General features: G+C 49.8%; 1 protein-coding gene across 2 annotated transcripts in view; it reads left to right on the top strand.

Moving 5' to 3' along the window:
* Positions 1-17,531, top strand: part of magi1b (membrane associated guanylate kinase, WW and PDZ domain containing 1b) — a 114,883-nt gene extending 97,352 nt beyond the window's left edge. For both annotated transcript variants that reach the window (XM_062545886.1, XM_062545885.1), the window contains exons 14-22: positions 2,131-2,398; positions 5,714-5,805; positions 6,709-6,901; positions 9,276-9,569; positions 11,370-11,573; positions 14,424-14,517; positions 14,904-14,991; positions 15,780-15,923; positions 17,150-17,531. In XM_062545886.1, the coding sequence (XP_062401870.1) occupies positions 2,131-2,398; positions 5,714-5,805; positions 6,709-6,901; positions 9,276-9,569; positions 11,370-11,573; positions 14,424-14,517; positions 14,904-14,991; positions 15,780-15,923; positions 17,150-17,338 (1,566 nt within the window). In that variant the 3' untranslated portion in view covers positions 17,339-17,531. The remainder of the gene's footprint in view (positions 1-2,130; positions 2,399-5,713; positions 5,806-6,708; positions 6,902-9,275; positions 9,570-11,369; positions 11,574-14,423; positions 14,518-14,903; positions 14,992-15,779; positions 15,924-17,149) is intronic.
* The last annotated feature ends 164 nt before the right edge of the window (positions 17,532-17,695 follow it).

Below are 17,695 nucleotides of genomic sequence, written 5' to 3'. Positions count from 1 at the left end.
GCCGTGCGATTTTATTCAATTTGCCTCGACTAATGACTGTGTTTTGGTGTGGATACAGCATCCCAGTGATACTGCTCACTTGGTGAGGAGTGTGGAGAGGGAGGCGAGGCATTGGGTGTTGATATGGTTGTCTGGCTCGTCGTCTGTGTGTGTTTGAAGCTCAGCTTTCTGTGGCCATATCTGGAGAGAGTGTGTGTGCCTGTGGGCTCAGATGCTACAAAAAGAAATCTGCATCATTTGGTATGCATTTATGCATGTTTGAGGCAGAATGCATGACCACATGGAGTGTGTGTGTGTGTGTGTGTGTGTATGTGTGTGTGTGTGTGTGTGTGTGTTTGTGTTTGCATGTGTGTGTGTGTGTGTGTGTGTGTGTGTGTGTTCATGTGCGAATGAGCATTTTTGTAGCTGATTTGGCTCCAGTATGTGACGCAAAGTATGGGCTGTGTAATATGGCAGTGAGTGTCTCAGTGGCCCTCAGTGGTGTGTGTGTGTGTGTGTGTGTGTGTGTGTGAGAGAGAGAGCGCGCACGCACGCGCAGAGGACATGTGCAAACTGAGTGGGCGTTTAGATGAGACTGCCTCCATCGTTTGAAGGCCACTGGATTGCATTGCAGATAAAGACTGTTGGAACCTGAGAAGGTTCTCTTTTATCTTCTACTGTATATGGATCGTCTTTGTGACCAGGAGCTCGTGTTTTTATTTATAAAACTCATACTATTGACTTGGTGGGGCTAGAAATCATGTGATGCCCTTGTGGGAGGGTGTAGATGGTAAGCTGTTGGTATTTTTGTCCTGGGTCAGTTGAGTGTATTTAGAGGGCTGTGTCCACTGTGTTTTAGGAATGTACAGTATGCTTAGGTTAAATTGATACCATTGAAACTAAAGATATTTCATTTGCTTGTGCAGATTGTTCAGAACAGAAAGAACAAGCATTAATTGTTTATGCCGTTCATTTGTTTCTTGACGTGTTTGGAGCCAACCGCTCATTATGTTCGATCCCCACCTGCTTGTTGGTCCTTTTTTTATGATCTTTTGTAGTCGTTTTTGTTCAGCACACCCTCGGGAGCCTTTAGAGTTATCTACTGATTAGCGCTATTACGGATAATGAGGTCAGTGTATGGCTTCCATTAAGAGGGTGTCTGTCATCACTGTCCCTCTGAGCGCAGGAAGCTCCGGTCCTGCAAATAGCATCAGCTGACTGCTGACTGATGGATTGGTGCGTTTTCCTTGGGCCTGCCATCGCACGCGCCGAAGAGAGAAAAATGAATCCAAATTAGCCATTTAAACTGAATCGGGATCGGGAGCCGTGGCATTGGGATTGCCGGTGTGGAGGTGCATTTCTCGGGGGGGGGGGGGGGGCGAATAGCATGATGGGACGGCGTTTAAGGGGTCCAGGCGGCTAAGCGGCGAGGCTAGAGGAGATTCGGCAATAAGCACGCTTGATTGTCTCCCATTTGCTCCCTCCTAGCCTCCCCCCATTATTCCTTTATCCTGCGGACCGGTCCATCTAGCGCCTTATTTGGGCTCGACGTCTTTCCTCTTTACATCTATTCATGGGTGTGTGTGTGTGTGTGTGTGTGTGTGTCAGTGTGTGTGTATCTTCCTCTCCATCTCTAGTGCGCTCTCATATTTCTTTCCTCTGTGTTCTTTTATTGTGCCCTTTTTTGCTCTCTGTTTCAAACTCCTAATCTATTTCTGTGTCTCTCTATCTGTGTTTGCCCTTCTCTCACTCTATCCCCCATTCCTCTCTTCCTCTTTCTTGCATTTATCCCTGCCTTTCCTGCTCTCTCTCTCCTTTGGTCACCCTTTTTTTCCATTTGTCTCTCTGTCTCTGTCTCATCTTTTGTTTCCCTCTCTTCTCTCTCCCTGTTACACTCTCTTCCGCTCTCTCTCCCTCTCTCTGTCTCCATCTCTCTCCATCTCTCTCTCTCTTCTATCTCTCCCCTGCTACACTCTTTTCTGCCCTCTCTCTCTCTCCCTCCCTCTCTCTCTCTCTCTCTCTCTCTCTCTCTCTCTCTCTCTCTCTCTCTGCCACGCTCTCTCTCTCTGCCCCCCTCTCTCCCTCTCTCTCTCTCTCTCCCTCTCCATCTCCCTCCATCTCTCTCTCTCTCCCTCTCTTGGCTGCCCACAGCAGCAGTTGGAGCGTAAGGACAGCCAGGGCAGCTCTCAGCACAGCGCCTCCAGCCACCGCAGCGGCCACGCCAGCGACTCCCCGGCTCACGCCTCCCAGGCCCCCACCACCGAGACGGCCGCCCTTCCGCCGCCGCCCCCCCATGCCCAGCCGCCGCCCGGCCTGCCCCACCAGGAGCCGGCGCCGCCCGCGGCCGACGGCACCATCCAGAAGAAGCCGGACCCCTTCAAGATCTGGGCCCAGTCCAGGAGCATGTATGAAAGTAGGCGTAAGTAATTATGTTTTGGTGGAGGGTGCATGCCGCTGGCTGTCGGGACTTCCTCTTCCTCCTCCTCTTCCTTCCTTCCTTCCTTGTTCCGGGTTTGTACCTGCCACTATACTGGGGAACGCTTTCAGGGTACTGTGGGATTCACGTCTACAAAAGCACTGTATGAAGTACGAATAAAGCTTACTGACTTGCTTACTTACTCACTAGCTTACTTACTCACTCACTAGTCTACTTACTTACTTACTCACGAGCATACTTACTTACTTACTCACTAGCATACTTACTCTGTTGATGGATATGATGGCCTTCTCTGTTTGGTTTGCTGGTGCAGGTCTTTGCTGTTAAAGCATCGGCCAGTGCTCCTGTTTCTCACCGGTGGGGCTAAGTAACTGACTCTCAGCGGTGACAGCGGGACCCTCGGTCCAGGTGTGATCTTGAGTGGGCGCCGCAGGGTGCCGTTTGAAGTGAAGGGCAGCGGCCGCCGTGGCGTCTTTGAACTGGCCAATCTCTGATGTAAAATGTGAGCGCGGTCAGGCGGCGGCCGGGCAGAAAAAAGCGGGACACCTCCGCACCGACTGGGCAGTTCATCACCTATTTTTGTCCCTTCCCACGTCCCCCCCCACCCCGCCCCCCCGCACCCCTCCCCCTCGTTTTCTCCTCACCGAAGTTTGTGCTCTTTATATGTGTGTGTTTTATATGTGGATGTGTCGCCCTTGAACACCTGCTTTCCACGCCGCCATTAGCGCACACACACGCACCAGTGCCCCCTTTAAAGCCCCATTTGGGGTGGCAAAAAAGCCCAGTGTGCAATTGGCGGCGCTGGAAGATGGGCGAGACGGCGGTGCTTGTTTACATCTGGGTCTTCAGTAAAGAGGGGGAGCGGGTCTCCCTAATTAGCAGGAATCTCCCAGAGCTGTTATCGGGAGAGTGTTTATTTTTCTTGCCCGAGTTTTTCAGCCACCGATTTCCCTCCTTCGCCACCTCCCTCGGTGCTCCTCGCACGGTGCTGTTCTATTATTGAAGAACCGGAACGAGGCAGAACCGGGGCCCAGTACTGCTACCTATAGTGCGAGTTTCTGGATTTTTCTTTTTTTTTTCCACTCGAGGGGAACATGGAGAATAAGAATGAGTTTCTTAGTCTCCTATTCTTATTCTGAAAGCGAGCGAGACGTGAGTCACCACCAGCTTTTTTATGTACTTTTCTTTTTTGTTCGCTTTTTCGGTGGACTTTTTGTGTTAAAGGCAAAGCCAAAACGGCAGCCTTGAGACCATTTGTTGAGGCAGAGCAGTGAGACGGATGAGATGGAGAGAAGCCGACGACCTGCCACAGTCTCCTTTAGGCCTGAAAGATCTGTTGGGTGGCTTGCCAAACTCCCACAGGAAGGAGAGCGAGAGCGCCCAAGTTGCAGCAAAAAGCTCCGTTAAGAGTCTGTTCCCTAAGTGAGTTTGAATTAAAGGCCGGGGCACGCCATAATGCACAATTTGGTGACTTCTCTGCAATCATTCCAAGAGCTAAATGAAGATGGAATGATCTGGGAAAATTGCCCAGCCTTTGGTTTCCCACTGGCAGCCATTTTGTATTGCTCTGGAGCCATGGACGCCACTGCCTCTGCTCCTCTCCACTCCTCCTGTTCTCGCTCTCTATCAGTATCTCCATCCCTCCTCCTGCCTCTCTCCATCTCCTCTCATCCCATCCCTCTCTCCCTCCTGTTTTTTTTCTTTTGCGCAGTCGTCTGACGCGTCTCTCGCTCGGCCGGTCTCGCGGACTGCACAGCGAGTGAGCCAAACTGCCCCGCTCTACCTGGGCGCCGGGCACTCTCCGGAAAAAAGAGAGTAATGGCTTCTCACCACATGCTTAATTGTTGATCCGCCGAACAGATTGCAGCCCAAGCTGCTCTGGCTCCCCAGCTGGCCCAGGCGCTCTTCCTCCCCCGGCGCTTCGCTATCTCCCCACCGTGGAGGACTTGTGCCGGGACACACAGTCTGCCCCCCCCCTCTCCTCCCCACTACACTCCACTCCATCGCCCACCCACCCACCCCGGATTCTAGACTCCGTCGCCAGCTCCCCCCCCCCCCCCCCCCCACCTCTCCTTGGTGGCAGATTCCCCATGGCTCCAGAGCTGCCACTGCCTGTAAGCCAGAGACGGCTGCGCTCAGCCCTACTTAGCCTCGTCCTTATTTCCCTCTGCCAACCAGTGGAGGTGAGGGCACGCGCTGGAGAGGCCCCCACGCTGCTAATGCAGCGGCAGCAGACAGGCAGCCTCCTCATCTCTGCAGGCTTAGCGCAGCTTTGCTGCTTTTAGAGAGAGAGAGAGAGAGATGGAGAGAAAGAGAGATGGGGAGAAAGAGAGAAAGAGAGAGAGAGAGGGAAAGAGAGAGAGAGGGTAGCTCCCTTGTCACTTGCCCTGAGTGATGTGACATGAGAAACGGATCATGTGTTGCTCGTCCTCCCTCCCTCCCCCCCCCCGAACCTCCACCCCCGTCATCACGGAGCGGCTGATCGCCACGGGCGCTCCGGAGAAGGCAAACACCAGCTCCGCATCGGGAGAGTCCCCGTGGCGACGCTACTGTGACTCCCGCTAATTAAACAAGTCGTGTGGCGCATTGCAAGACTATTCAGGATCCTCTCCTCTTGTTTGACTTGACTAACGAGCGATATGTAATCATCTGTATAATAACCCCGTGCGAGTCGCTTCGCCCCCTGAAGGCTGTAGTTTTGCCGGCGAGTGAAAAAAAAAATTGATTTTGTTATTATGAGTCATTGAGGTGGCATTTCATATCCGAGTCCTAGCGCTTGTGTCCTGGTTTTTTCTGCTCCGCGCCGGGGCTGCCTCGCAGGTAGAGAGCGGGGGAACATTGAGTCGGACTGATTGAATTCCTGATCGATGGCGCCCGAGACTCGGGGCCTTTGTTGAGGTCGCGTCTGATTGGATCGAGGCGAAGGAGCCGCCTCTGCGGTCACGGCCGCTTGGCCGTTAGATCCGTGCGTCTGTGTCTGTCTAGCGTCTCCCTGCAGCGGCCTCTCCACAAGGGTGCAAACTGGGACGTGGGACTTGGGCACCGATGCTCGAAATGTGCCAGACATCCTGGTCTCCAGAAGTAAAAGTCCTGCCACAAATGTGTTTACCATTCACTAAACCAGCTGATCATAAATAGTTCAACTCCTCAGCCAGAAAGATGGGCTGATCACTTAAACTCTAGTCATCTGTGTCAAGTGAAGGAATAGATGGCAGGACTTTTGCAGTCTGTAGCTGGGATGTCCACCCCTGGTTCTTAATGTGTTTGTGCTGACCGTGTGTCTTGTGTCCTTTTCAGTGCCGGACTCTCAGGAGCAAGACATCTTCCTGTGGAGGAAGGACACGGGCTTCGGGTTCAGGATTTTGGGAGGAAATGAACCCGGGGAACCAGTAAGTGACCGTAGTCCACCTCTGTCCAAACCCTTCTTGCTTGCTCAGCAATAGCTAATTGTGATTCTCCTCTGCTGCTTTCACAAGTAGCCATACAAATCATATTTAACCATCTCAAATAGGTTTAGAGGGTTTTTTTTATATTTTAAAAGCCATTTTCTCTCAAAGTGTAAATAATTATCTCTGTCATTATCTCTTATGGTGTGCGTCCAGCTTCATCTCAGAACTTCCCCCTTCTATCAATGATTGCCTTTGTTGTCTGAAAAGACACTGAACAAATTCAAAGGCTTTTAAGTTTTCGTTCCAAATTTAATAGGCCAGCCCATGTACAGACTTCACTGACTTTTTAAATTTATTTATTTATTTGTATTTTTTCATGGTACGATCCATTTTCTTGGCTGTTGCTGCATACCATATTATTGCCCTCGTTTTTTGGCAGCAAAACATTTGGCCAAGGCAAACAGTTTCCGAGTGTGTGGTCACACACGCTTTTCTCTGTCGCTCGTTATCCTCTTTGATGTCCAGCAGTTCAGTTTATCAGAGAGAGAAAAAAGCGCATATCTGTCAGACCACCCGTATCTCCACCCATATCTCCATTAGGCCATCCAACAGCAACTTTTTCCCGCTGCCTTTTCATGTGCTGGTCCGCGCGCCGCAGCGTTTGATATGAAACAACACACAAGTGCCCTAGAGGTTTGCTCATTAGGTGCTAGTGTGCTGGCAGCCGCATAAAGGCCTCGAAGCGGACCGCCGAGATTTGCTTGGACGAGGTGTTCTCTGTTTCCTCTGTTAACGCCACGGGACGACCGTGCCAGGCGCCGAGCCAAAAAAAAAAAACAACCCGCTAAAACAAACAACAACTCTCCTCCTCCTCCTCCGCTTCCATCTCGCCCCTTTTTCCAGATCTACATCGGCCATATTGTGAAGTACGGCGCCGCGGACGAGGACGGCCGGCTGCGCTCCGGGGACGAGCTGATCTGCGTGGACGGCACGGCGGTGGTGGGCAAGTCCCATCAGCTGGTGGTGCAGCTCATGCAGCAGGCCGCCAAGCAGGGCCACGTCAACCTGACCGTGAGGCGCAAGTCAGGTTTCGGAGGTAAGGAAAAGCACCGACACACAACGTTGTGTAGACGTTTTGTTGTCTGACCTTATTGGAGCACCTTTAAAATGTCCATCGAAGCTGTTGATAATCCAAAGTAAGGTGCACTGCAGTGATTATAAACTCGCACACACCTTGTCAGGTGAACTCCTGGCGAACTATCCAGAATCACCAGTGGCGCTGCGGACTTGGGCACTGTTGCCACGGCGAAAAGCGAGCCCGCTGCTGACGGCATGGAAAATTGGTACACATTAGCATTGTGGGAACTCAAAAGGCCGAGCTTCCGATCCGGTGCATTGTAAAGCACCGCATTATGCAAAGCCTGTAGAAGCGTGGCTTCTCTCTGGCATTTGTGTGGTACGGGATAATAGGTGTTATTCACTGGCGCTTGTATTAAACTTTTTCTTTTCGCGGGAGATTTTTTTTTCCCCCTTCTTCCTTCTGTCCCTTCGCTACGTCTCCAATGTCGGTGATGCTCAGAGCTCTTAATAGAATCCTGAATAATGCAGTGTGTGATCTAATTATTCTCTCCTTACCGGACAGATTTTTATTTAAATGAGATGTCTTACTGTAGCACATGTTAATGGGAGAACGCTGGAGCCCTCACCCTCCTAATTATTCTCTCTACAGCTGTCAGTTTGCTATGTAACAGTCCGAGAACCAGAGAGAGAGAGAGAGAGAGCGCGCAGGGGACCTCGCAAATACTTGTGGCATATTTGATTGTCTCGCAGCTCAAGCAGTGCAGGTGAAGCGCCCACTGAGATTTTTCTTATCAAGGTTCCAGGAGACGAAGGGGAAATGGCCGATGAGGTCCCCCAGCCTTGAGGCAAATGAATAGCCGGCCATAAACCTGATTGAAGGAGTGTCGGACCTCCGCCGTGCCCACAGAGTTGATGAGGAGGGCCAGGCGGACGACACGACTCAAAAAGCTACAGTAGTTCTCAAAAAAGCCAGCAAGCTCATAGCACTAGTCCATAAGCGGTGAAGACCCATAGCCTTTTTTGATGCATCCTTTTTTCCCCCTCGACTCCTTAAAGCACGAACATAGTGTTAGATGGTGGGAAAATAGGTCAGAGCTCTGCAGATAGCGCAGCCACATTCCCCCATAGACCTGCATGTTATTATCGCAGTGTCGTCTGCTAAGTCAACAGCTTCATGTTTGATGCTGCTTTTGAAAATGTTCTTCGTTGAGGGCTGAAACTAGAATCATGTTGTAGTTCGGTGTGATCACATTATATTATTACATTATGACCAAAAAAAAACGCAGTAAAATAAACATGTTGGCTACCTACATTCTAAACAAATGTGATCATCACTCCCCCATCTACAGTGTATCTTTCCACCCATTACTTACTTTCATCCTTTCATTTATGCTCCTCTTCAGCACATTTCACTGTGCAGGGAACATATATTTGTATTGCTTGACATATCTTTACTCGGTTCCCTCATAAACATGCACATGACCTCATATTTATGTACCAATGCACTATACTTTGTACACTATACAGTAGTGCGCACTAGTGGCACTTCACCATCCATTTATCCAACCCATTTTCTTGTGTCTCAGTACAGTATACAGTATGTTCCTGGGAAAGTTAGTTTAAAATCCATCTAAGCCTCAGTTCATCTCTCTGGCTGCTTCTCCCCACTCTCTGTGACTCTGAACTTAAACTATCATGCGAAAAAGGAAGCTATCTCATTATCAGAGAGGATTATAATAAGATTTATTATGATTATTTATAACATTTGTTTGCTTATAGGCCTACTGTATGCCTTGCATTCAAATATAATTACATTTTGATTCTATCATTTTCCCTCAGACGTAATGTGGGTTTCAAACGCGCGCATTAAATCCATGCTAAGCACCAGGCTAAATGAACTTGTTATTGATTTTTCTGTTTCACAGACTTTCTCAAACCATCCATTTTTTTTTTTGCTCAAGTGCTCATTCGGTCTCCACAGTGGAGAATCAGCAGGAGCCTAGTTGATATTTTAAGACATCTTTTTGCCTGATGTTGGAAGCTCGGTTTCAGATGGGTATACCATCAGAGGAGGAAGAGCGATCGAGTCGCAGTTCATTTCTAATTCTCCCAGACTCTGCTATTACCGTGGCCATGTAATGCACACTGAGTCACTGCCTCACTCTCTGAGCACAATCCATATGCACAGGCCTGATAGAGTTCAGGCTTGAACTCGGGCCATGTACGATGTCAAGAAAGGCGATTTTCCATATTGTCTTTGAATATATGTGATCATTTCAGGCACAGATCATTTCCTGTCTATCAGTCCTTGTATGCATCTGTGGAAGGTGTTAAGGGGTGGAAATGAGATGCCTTTTTAACGTCCTCTTCCTCGTCTTCGTCCTCCTCAGTGAAAGTGGACGGCGAGGTGCCACCGTCGCCCGCCTCGTCCCACCACAGTAGCAACCACGCGCCCTCGCTAACCGAGGACAAGCGCACGCCACAGGGCTCCCAGAACTCCTTGAACACGGTCAGCTCCGGCTCGGGCAGCACCAGCGGCATCGGCAGCGGCGGAGGGCCGGGGCCGGCAGTGGTCAACACGGCCGTGCAGCCGTACGACGTGGAGATCCGCCGCGGGGAGAACGAGGGCTTCGGCTTCGTCATCGTCTCGTCTGTCTCGAGGCCCGAGGCGGGCACCACCTTTGGTAAGAGCATGACGCACTCTTGTGTGTGTGTACACACACACACACACACACACACACACACATCCAGACAGACAATGACAATGTGCAATAGAATTCTTAGTCTTCGCATTAAGAATATAATGAAAAAATCAGACATTTTGCACTGATTGGGATTTCAAAGTTGGGGAGGGTTTTTATTAATGTAATTCTGTGTGAGTGGTGTTAGCCTCACACGCACACACTCACACACACACCCCTCCACATACACATGCGCCCTACACACACACACACACACACACTACTTACAGTACTATATACACTATACACAGTACATGCACTTTGCCGTCCGCACAAACAAACACATGCATACATAAGCACAAAAATGCACAAAGCTCTCTGTCTCTCTGCATGACCTGGTCTCTTCCACTGCATTACTGAGCTGTGTGTGCTGCGGCTGCGTTCTGCGCTGGCCCTCCGGCTATTTGTGGTTTGGCCTACCTGCCACACTCACTTGACTCCTACAGTACACACTCTCTGTAGGAGACCCTTTCTGCCCCTCTCACACACACTGTTCGTCTCTCTATTCCTGGGTTGTGCTGCTGGACGCCGGCTCTCCCACAGGGCTCTGTAGTCTGACTCTGTAGTCCTTAAAACGGGACCTTTGCTTTTCTTGTTATGAGAAAACACCGACAAGCAAGATTTTATTTAGAAAATTGGGAGAAATTGTATTAGAGGGGTAAGTGTCTATGCTCTGCAGGTGAGCTTTTTTCCTCTCGTACTCCTTCGTTCTTGTTTGCTCGACGCATTAAAAACATTGCATGCTCCTGATGACATCAAAACAAGCGGCGAGCACGAACATAAAGGGGTGGATGGCGGGAAGGGCTCTGGAGTTGTCAGTTTGAGGCTGAGGCAGAAGCGAGCAGAAGCAAGCTTTATATAATGAGAGGCCTCAGACACTTGGGTTGTCTGATGATGTGCGCCATAGGCAGAAAAGACTGGTGGGCACAACACTGAAGCTGTCAGTCAGTCTGGGTGTGTGTGCGTGTGTGTGTGTGTGTGTGTGTGTGTGTGTGTGCGTGCGTGTGTGAGTGTGTGCGTGCGTGCGTGCATGAGTGTGTGTGCCCATGTGTGTGTGCATGTGTGCGTGCGTGAGTGTGTGTGTGTGTGAGTGTGTCTGTCCGCATCGGAGTTCAAGCTGGCTCCTTGTCTTTGAGGCACAGCGAGCTGGAGCCACTTGTTAAAAGTGCAAAAGAACCCTCTGCCAGCCCAGATCTAATATATCTCACTGTGAGTGCAGAGGGAGGGAGTTCTGAGAGCCTGACAGGTAGAACAATTTTATTTTAAAACACTGTCGTTCAGTTGTGCTGAGTATTGCCGTATGGTCCTCCCATACCCAAACAAGCACACACTCACACACTCTTATGGCTTACCCGAGCAGTAGACAGCTTGATGTGTCAGTGCTGTGTGAGTGTGTTTGTGTGGCTGCGTTTGAGTGGGTGTTTTAGACACGTTGCCTCTATCCTCTGTTCTGTCAATCAGTTCTTTCCATTAAAATGGGCCGGTGTGCAGGTGGGCTGTACCTAATCAGTTTTGCTTGGTGGCTTTGAATTAACCCTTTAATATTCTGTTTCCTTCTCTCTCTCTCTTCTTCCTCCTCCTTTTCCCTTCCTCTCCATTTCATTTCCTCTTCCTTCCTTCCTCCTTTCCCTGTCCCACATCCTCCCTTTATCAAAAATCTCCTCCTCATCACCCAAACACACACACACACACACACACACACACACACACACACACACACTGAAATGCTGGTGCTGAACAAAGCTGGAAACGCATGTGTGGCCATGCCCCACAAAATAGGTCGCATCATCGAGGGCAGCCCGGCTGACCGGTGCGGCAAGCTGAAGGTGGGCGACCGCATCCTGGCCGTCAACGGCTGCTCCATCACCAACAAGTCCCACTCCGACATCGTCAACCTGATCAAGGAGGCCGGGAACACAGTCACGCTCCGGATCATCCCAGGTGACGGTAAGTCGGAATTCTTCAGAATTGTACTTTTGGGAAAGCGGAAGAAAGAAGTTCACATGCAGTGCAAATGAAGGAAGATGTATTCATCTTTTTTTCCCCACACAAGTCATGCATTTAGGGAACTGATTTCCATGTATTAGTCCTTTCTCCCCACTTAAGAAGTGTGTGAGTTAGGGAAATCTGTCAACTCAGCACAGAATTGTGATTATTCGCTTGGAAATATTCTGGGAAAAAAAAAGGCTGCGAGAGAAGGAGAAGTGGATGAAAATGTAGAGAGCAATATCTGGACGCTCCGAGGATCTCTATATTTGGAGAACAGGAAGTGGTTTGGAGGCCGTCCGTTGGCTTGCCATGTATCCAGCATTTAAGTTGCATAACCAGCTACAGAAAAACAACATCTATACTCGGGCTGTTGGAGCCGTGAGGCAGCCCAGATAAGTAGCTGTCTGTGGATAACAATGGCTTGGCATGTGACTCTGATGGAGATCAGAGATGAGGCAGACATGGAGAGTGTGTGTGTGGTGGTGGTGGTGGTGGTGGTGGGGGGGGGGGGGGGGTTATGGGGGCGGGGGGGTTGTCATGCGCTGAAGTAGCTTGTCTGTCTGAATTTAAAGTGAGGGGAATAATTCATCTGTTACACCAAACATTCATGTCTCTACTTCAGCTCAACACACACACACACACACACACACGCACACACACACGCGCGTTTTAACACAACATAATGAAGTTTACATTTTACTCACATGGATGCAGACACGCACACACTGAAGAACAACATAATCAAGCATGTTTGCTGATTCAAAGTCCCACACACAGACACACATACACAGATAAACAACATAGTTAAGTATACCCTTTATGGATGCCCACACACAATTATAAAAACACAACATAGCCAACAAAGCAATCTACCCTTTACTGAATCATGCAAACACAACAGACACACAGACACACAGACACACAGACACACAGACACACAGACACACAGACACACAGACACACAGACACACAGACACACAGACACACAGACTGCACCCTTCATACCCAGTGCTTGCTGTTGGAATGGGCTTCTCCTCCACTTTAATTAAAACAGAAATTATTCAGGGGAAAGTTGGAGAAGGCAACGCTCTAAGACTTTGGAAAAGTTCCATTTTTGTAGTTCTCCTTGTTTCATGTTTGATGAAAGTGTTTGGGACTCCAGTGTGATGCGATAGCCAGAGATTGCTGTAGAAAATAGCCGCAGGGAAGGAGGGAAAGACAGACAGGGGAAAAAATCAAGGATGAGCAGGAAACTGGAATCAGTATTGTAAAGAATGGTGTCTGCGTGTGTGTGTGTGTGTGTGTGTGCTTGTACTGTGTGAGTGTGTGTGTGTGTGTGAGAGAGAGAGAGAGAGAGAGAGAGAGAGAGCATTTTTAGAAATGTAGTTTTTTTATCCAAGGCCAAAGCTTGTTCACGATGGAAAGGTTTTCACTCCCACCCACATGCACACTGTCTCTCTCCTCCATTTTCCTTCTCTCTCTCACACACACACACACACACACGCACATGCACATGCACATGCACATGCGCGCACACACACACACAATCCCCACCCCATGTGAAGTTTAATGAGGGACTAGCTAGCGAGCGACGAGCATCCCCACTCAGCCATAATGCATGAGCCTGAGCAGCCTGGCAGGTTACTGTTTCATCAGCCCAAGCAGGCGCCTCGTCTTCCTGCTGGATTGAAAGCGGGAGTCCGGTGCCCCCCCCAGTGAGATTGCAGGACACCTCACAAGGTCATTTCCCACCAACCCCCCCCCCCAGTGTGGGATCCGAGAATGAAATTACATTTGTGTATCTGTCTGCATTTCTTTTTTTTTTTTCATTACATAATTCATTTGTGAAACAAAGGTCCATGCAAGCCTGATCACCATAAATGTTTTTACAGTGAAGAGGTTTTTTTTAGAAGGAAATAACATTGTGGGTAGAATGAGGCAATGTCGAAGTCGAAGATGCTGTGATTTACGGGTTGGTGAATTCACGAAAAAAAAAGCCCCCCTCAGCCACTCCCTGACACTACGTGCTCATAGGTGGGAGGGACCTGTCAGTCACACAGAGTCCCAGAACGCCACCCCATTGGTCGGGATGGAACTACAGGTGGGACTGACATCGCGGCCAGCTAATGGACTAAAAAGCTGGCTGGCGGCGGCGGCATCCGTCCAGGGAGAGCCGGGCCAAAAGTGGGCGCGGGCACATCGGCGACGGGCAGACACAGAGACGCGCGGAGCCGCCGCGGCCGAATTTGATTGGCTCGTAAAAAGCCGAGGGAGAAAGGTGCACGCCTGCAATTAACTTGTTATTGCCAGCAGTGATTCATCTGCGCCCAATGTGCATAATGGAGGACGGGTATTAAGTAGGTACCAGACGCAGCCGTGCATCACCGGTCCAGCCTGAGTGGCGCCCGGGAGGGTTCAGCAGAGGGGAGACGCTCAGCCCCTGATTAGAGACGCAGCAATTAAGCGACTAATAAAACCGTATCCGTCAATAAATATCGTGAAATATCGTCGTGGACTCTCATAGCGGCCGGGCTTTCTTCATAGATGCACTGCTAGTGGTACTTTAAGCTGGACACGGTCTGTTCACTATATTTCAGTACAGACGTGGAGTAATCTAATTCCAGACAGCCACAGATTGCGTGTAAGTGAGATGAATGTAGAAATGGCAAGTAAATAAAATGTTTCATTTTGTTGGGGGAGAATGGTTGTGAGCTCCACTCAGCCAATATGTGAGTGTGTCTCTCTCAAGAGGAATTGTGTGTGTGTGTGTGTGTGTTTTGACTCACCATGTTCTGCTCCCTCTTCCAGAGTCGTCCAATGCGTCACTGCTGACCAATGCTGAGAAGATCGCTACCATCACCACCACACATGCACCTCAACAACAAGCTGCACCTGAGCCCAGGTAGGTCTCTCTCTCTCTCTCACACACACACTCTCTCTCACACACACACACACACACACATACGCACACACACACACATACCTGTACACACGTAGAAACACACAACTTCTTTGAAGACTTTGAAGATGCCGAATTAAGCCTAATAGAATGAATCACGTTGTGTCTGTCTCTCTTCTCCACAGTACTGTGAACACACTGCTTTGACCCACTAATAGTTTAATTTGTCATTCTTTCAAATCAATCAAATATTTTGTACAACTTGGAAACGTATAAATCATCCACTGTGTGTGTGCCAGTATCTTATTGATATTCAAAATTGGTAAATTGAGCGAAGAAAACAAGTTGTGTTTTGTTTGTTTATTTTCCTTGTTTGCTCAATTCTCCAGGAACAACACTAAACCAAAACAGGAGTCGTATGAGTTCAAAGCCCCCCAGCCTCCTCCTCCACCGGCTCCTAGCCAGGCCCCTCCTCAGGTACTGCCTACGAATACACACACACACACACACACACACACACACAGTGCTTCAGTCCACCTCAGTACAAGCACCCTCTCATTCAACACAAAAACCACAGAGAAGCTCCAGTTCCTTTCAGCACAAACACCCTCGACGTCAACACGCAGCTCAGCAAGCCACGCCGTCACTCATGAAACCTTCCCATAGCGTCGCTTACTTGGCTGTTAAACTTTCTGGCCCGTAGGCGGGTTAAAGGCGCGAGGCGACACTTGGCTAAATGTTAGCTCACTTATCTCCGAGTGCAGGTAGTCGGAGGGTGCGTTTAGATAATGGCAAAGTCTTTAAGGGCGCTCGTTACGGGGCCGTCGGCCCTTTTAAGTCCTCTCTGCGCTTATATAAGGCAGCGCTGAGCAGCGTGGAGGTGGTGCGGAGGGACTTAACGAGGCTTCGCTCGAGTGCCCTTGTGACGCCCCGTCACTTGCCCTACCGTCACCCAAAAATACCTGCCGAGCCCAAATGCATCAATTATTCATCCAGATACTTCAGACTGTGTGTGTGTGTGTGTGTGTGTGTGTGTGTGTGTGTGTGTGTGTGTGTGTGTGTGTGTGTGTGTGTGTGTGACTTTGCTGGAGGTGATGCGGGCCTTCGTCTCTAAAGCAGAGAATGCCTCAATAAAGCGCCACCCATCTCTTGACTGCAAAGCTGATGACCTTGCCTTTCATCTTATGTTTGTTTATTTGCTTGTTTGTTTGTCCTTTGTGTGCGTGTGTGTGTCTGGCTGGCTGTCTGGCGTCTGGCTGTGTCAGGACGCAGAGTTCTACTCGGTGGACCTGGACCGGGACAGTAAAGGCTTTGGCTTCAGCCTGCGCGGCGGCCGCGAGTACAACATGGACCTGTACGTGCTGAGGCTGGCCGAGGACGGCGCCGCCGTGCGCAACGGCAAGATGAGGGTACGCCACCGGTCATCTCTCCTTCGGCCCTCTGCCCTTTTACTCTCTACCTTCATCTGCCTTTCTGTCCTTCTTTCTTTCATCCTTTCTTTATTTCGGCCTTTCTTTCTTTCGTTCTTTCTTTTGTCCTTTCTTTCTTTTGTTATTTCTTTCTTTCGTTCTTTCGTTATTTTGTTCTTTCTTTCTTTCTTTCTTTCTTTCTTTCTTTCTTTCTTTCTTTCGTTCTTTTGTTCTTTCTTTCTTTCTTTCTTTCTTTCTTTCTTTCTTTCTTTCTTTCTCTCTTCCAGTTCTCCAAAAGTCTAACTATAGCTCCACATCTCTATGGTAACGCTTTATGTTCCCATACAGAGATTTAATTAAATGTGACAATATATATTTTTAAAGACACCGAAAGCTCACAAAAGCCTCGTTGTCAAGGTATTTGTCTCTACACAATACTTTTTTTTCTCCTTTTTTTTAGCACCAACGCCAGCAGGCTAATAGAGTGGGCCACATTACAGAAGAGTAGTGTTTTTTTTATATTATTATTTCCCTTTTTCCGGGGCCTGCTCGCGGTGTCTAACGTGTTATTTGTAAAGACAGTCTGTGTGTGGATATTGGCTCTTGTAGCTGTCAGGGGTCTGCCGTGTGGGGAGCCTGTCAGTGGGGCTTGGAGGGGGGGAGGGCTTATTACTGGGGCTGGAGATTGGAGACAGGAGCAGCAGCAGCAGCAGCAACAGCGGTAGCGGCAGCAGCAGCCGTGCAGCTGTGTGAAGCTGGGCGTGCGGAGGTGTCAGTGCCGGCCCTGGTTCTGCGCAAGGCGGAATTCCCCTGACACGGAACACTGACAGATAACTCCAGGCGTGGAGAGGAGAGAAGTGGGGGAAAAGAGACAAAGAGAGAGAAGGAGAGAGATTGAAAGGGAGTTGGGAAAATGTGGCTCTCGCTCTGTGTTGCTGCAAGCAGGGGTTGTGGATGCCGGCGGGAAGCCTGTGGGTAATGCTGTGAGTGGGGAACAAAAAAGAGGATCTGTTGTTTTAATCATGTTTATTTCCCCGCTGTCTTCCCACCTCTGCTATTCCTCTGATTCTCCCCCTCTCTCTCTCTCTCTCTCTCTCTCACTCTCTCTCCATCTCTCTCTCACTCTCTCCACCTCTCCCCCCTCCCCCCTCCCTATCTGCTCTCTGTCTCTTCTCCTCCTCCCCTCCCTCCTCTGTGGCTCTGCTCTCTGCTCCCCCGTGCCGCAGGTGGGCGACGAGATCCTGGAGATCAACGGCGAGAGCACCAAGGGGATGAAGCACGCCCGCGCCATCGAGCTGATCAAGAGCGGCGGGCGGCGGGTGCACCTGGTGCTCAAGCGCGGCGACGGCTCCGTGCCGGAATATGGTGGGTCAATCTACGAAAACATTCCCTTCTCGCCCATGTTCACCCCCTGAGGTGTCCACACGACGTGGTGTGTGTGGGAAGGGTGCACAGGGCGGGGCGGGGGAGACTCTGGCTTCCTGTCATGCTGTGGGGTTCTAGGCCTTCCTCCTCCTGCTGCCTTGTGGGTATTTTTTTTTCTTCTGTCTCTCTCTCTCTCTCTGCCATCCTCTTCTTCACGTCTGAGTGCCACACGGGGGGGTCTGACGGGACACTTGTCGGGTGAGGTGGGGGTGAGGGGGCGGGCGGGAGGGTGGGGTTTTGGGGGCAGTCGTCATTGGCACACGATAACACATCAAGAATCAACATCGAAACCAAACAAAAAAAAGATTTTTTTTTCTTTTTCTAACTGGATATATAACGTATGTTAA

The sequence above is a fragment of the Sardina pilchardus genome, chromosome 9 (assembly GCF_963854185.1).
Source record: "Sardina pilchardus chromosome 9, fSarPil1.1, whole genome shotgun sequence".
Taxonomy (NCBI): Eukaryota; Metazoa; Chordata; class Actinopteri; order Clupeiformes; family Clupeidae; genus Sardina; species Sardina pilchardus.
This window is presented reverse-complemented; position numbering and strand designations above follow the sequence as displayed.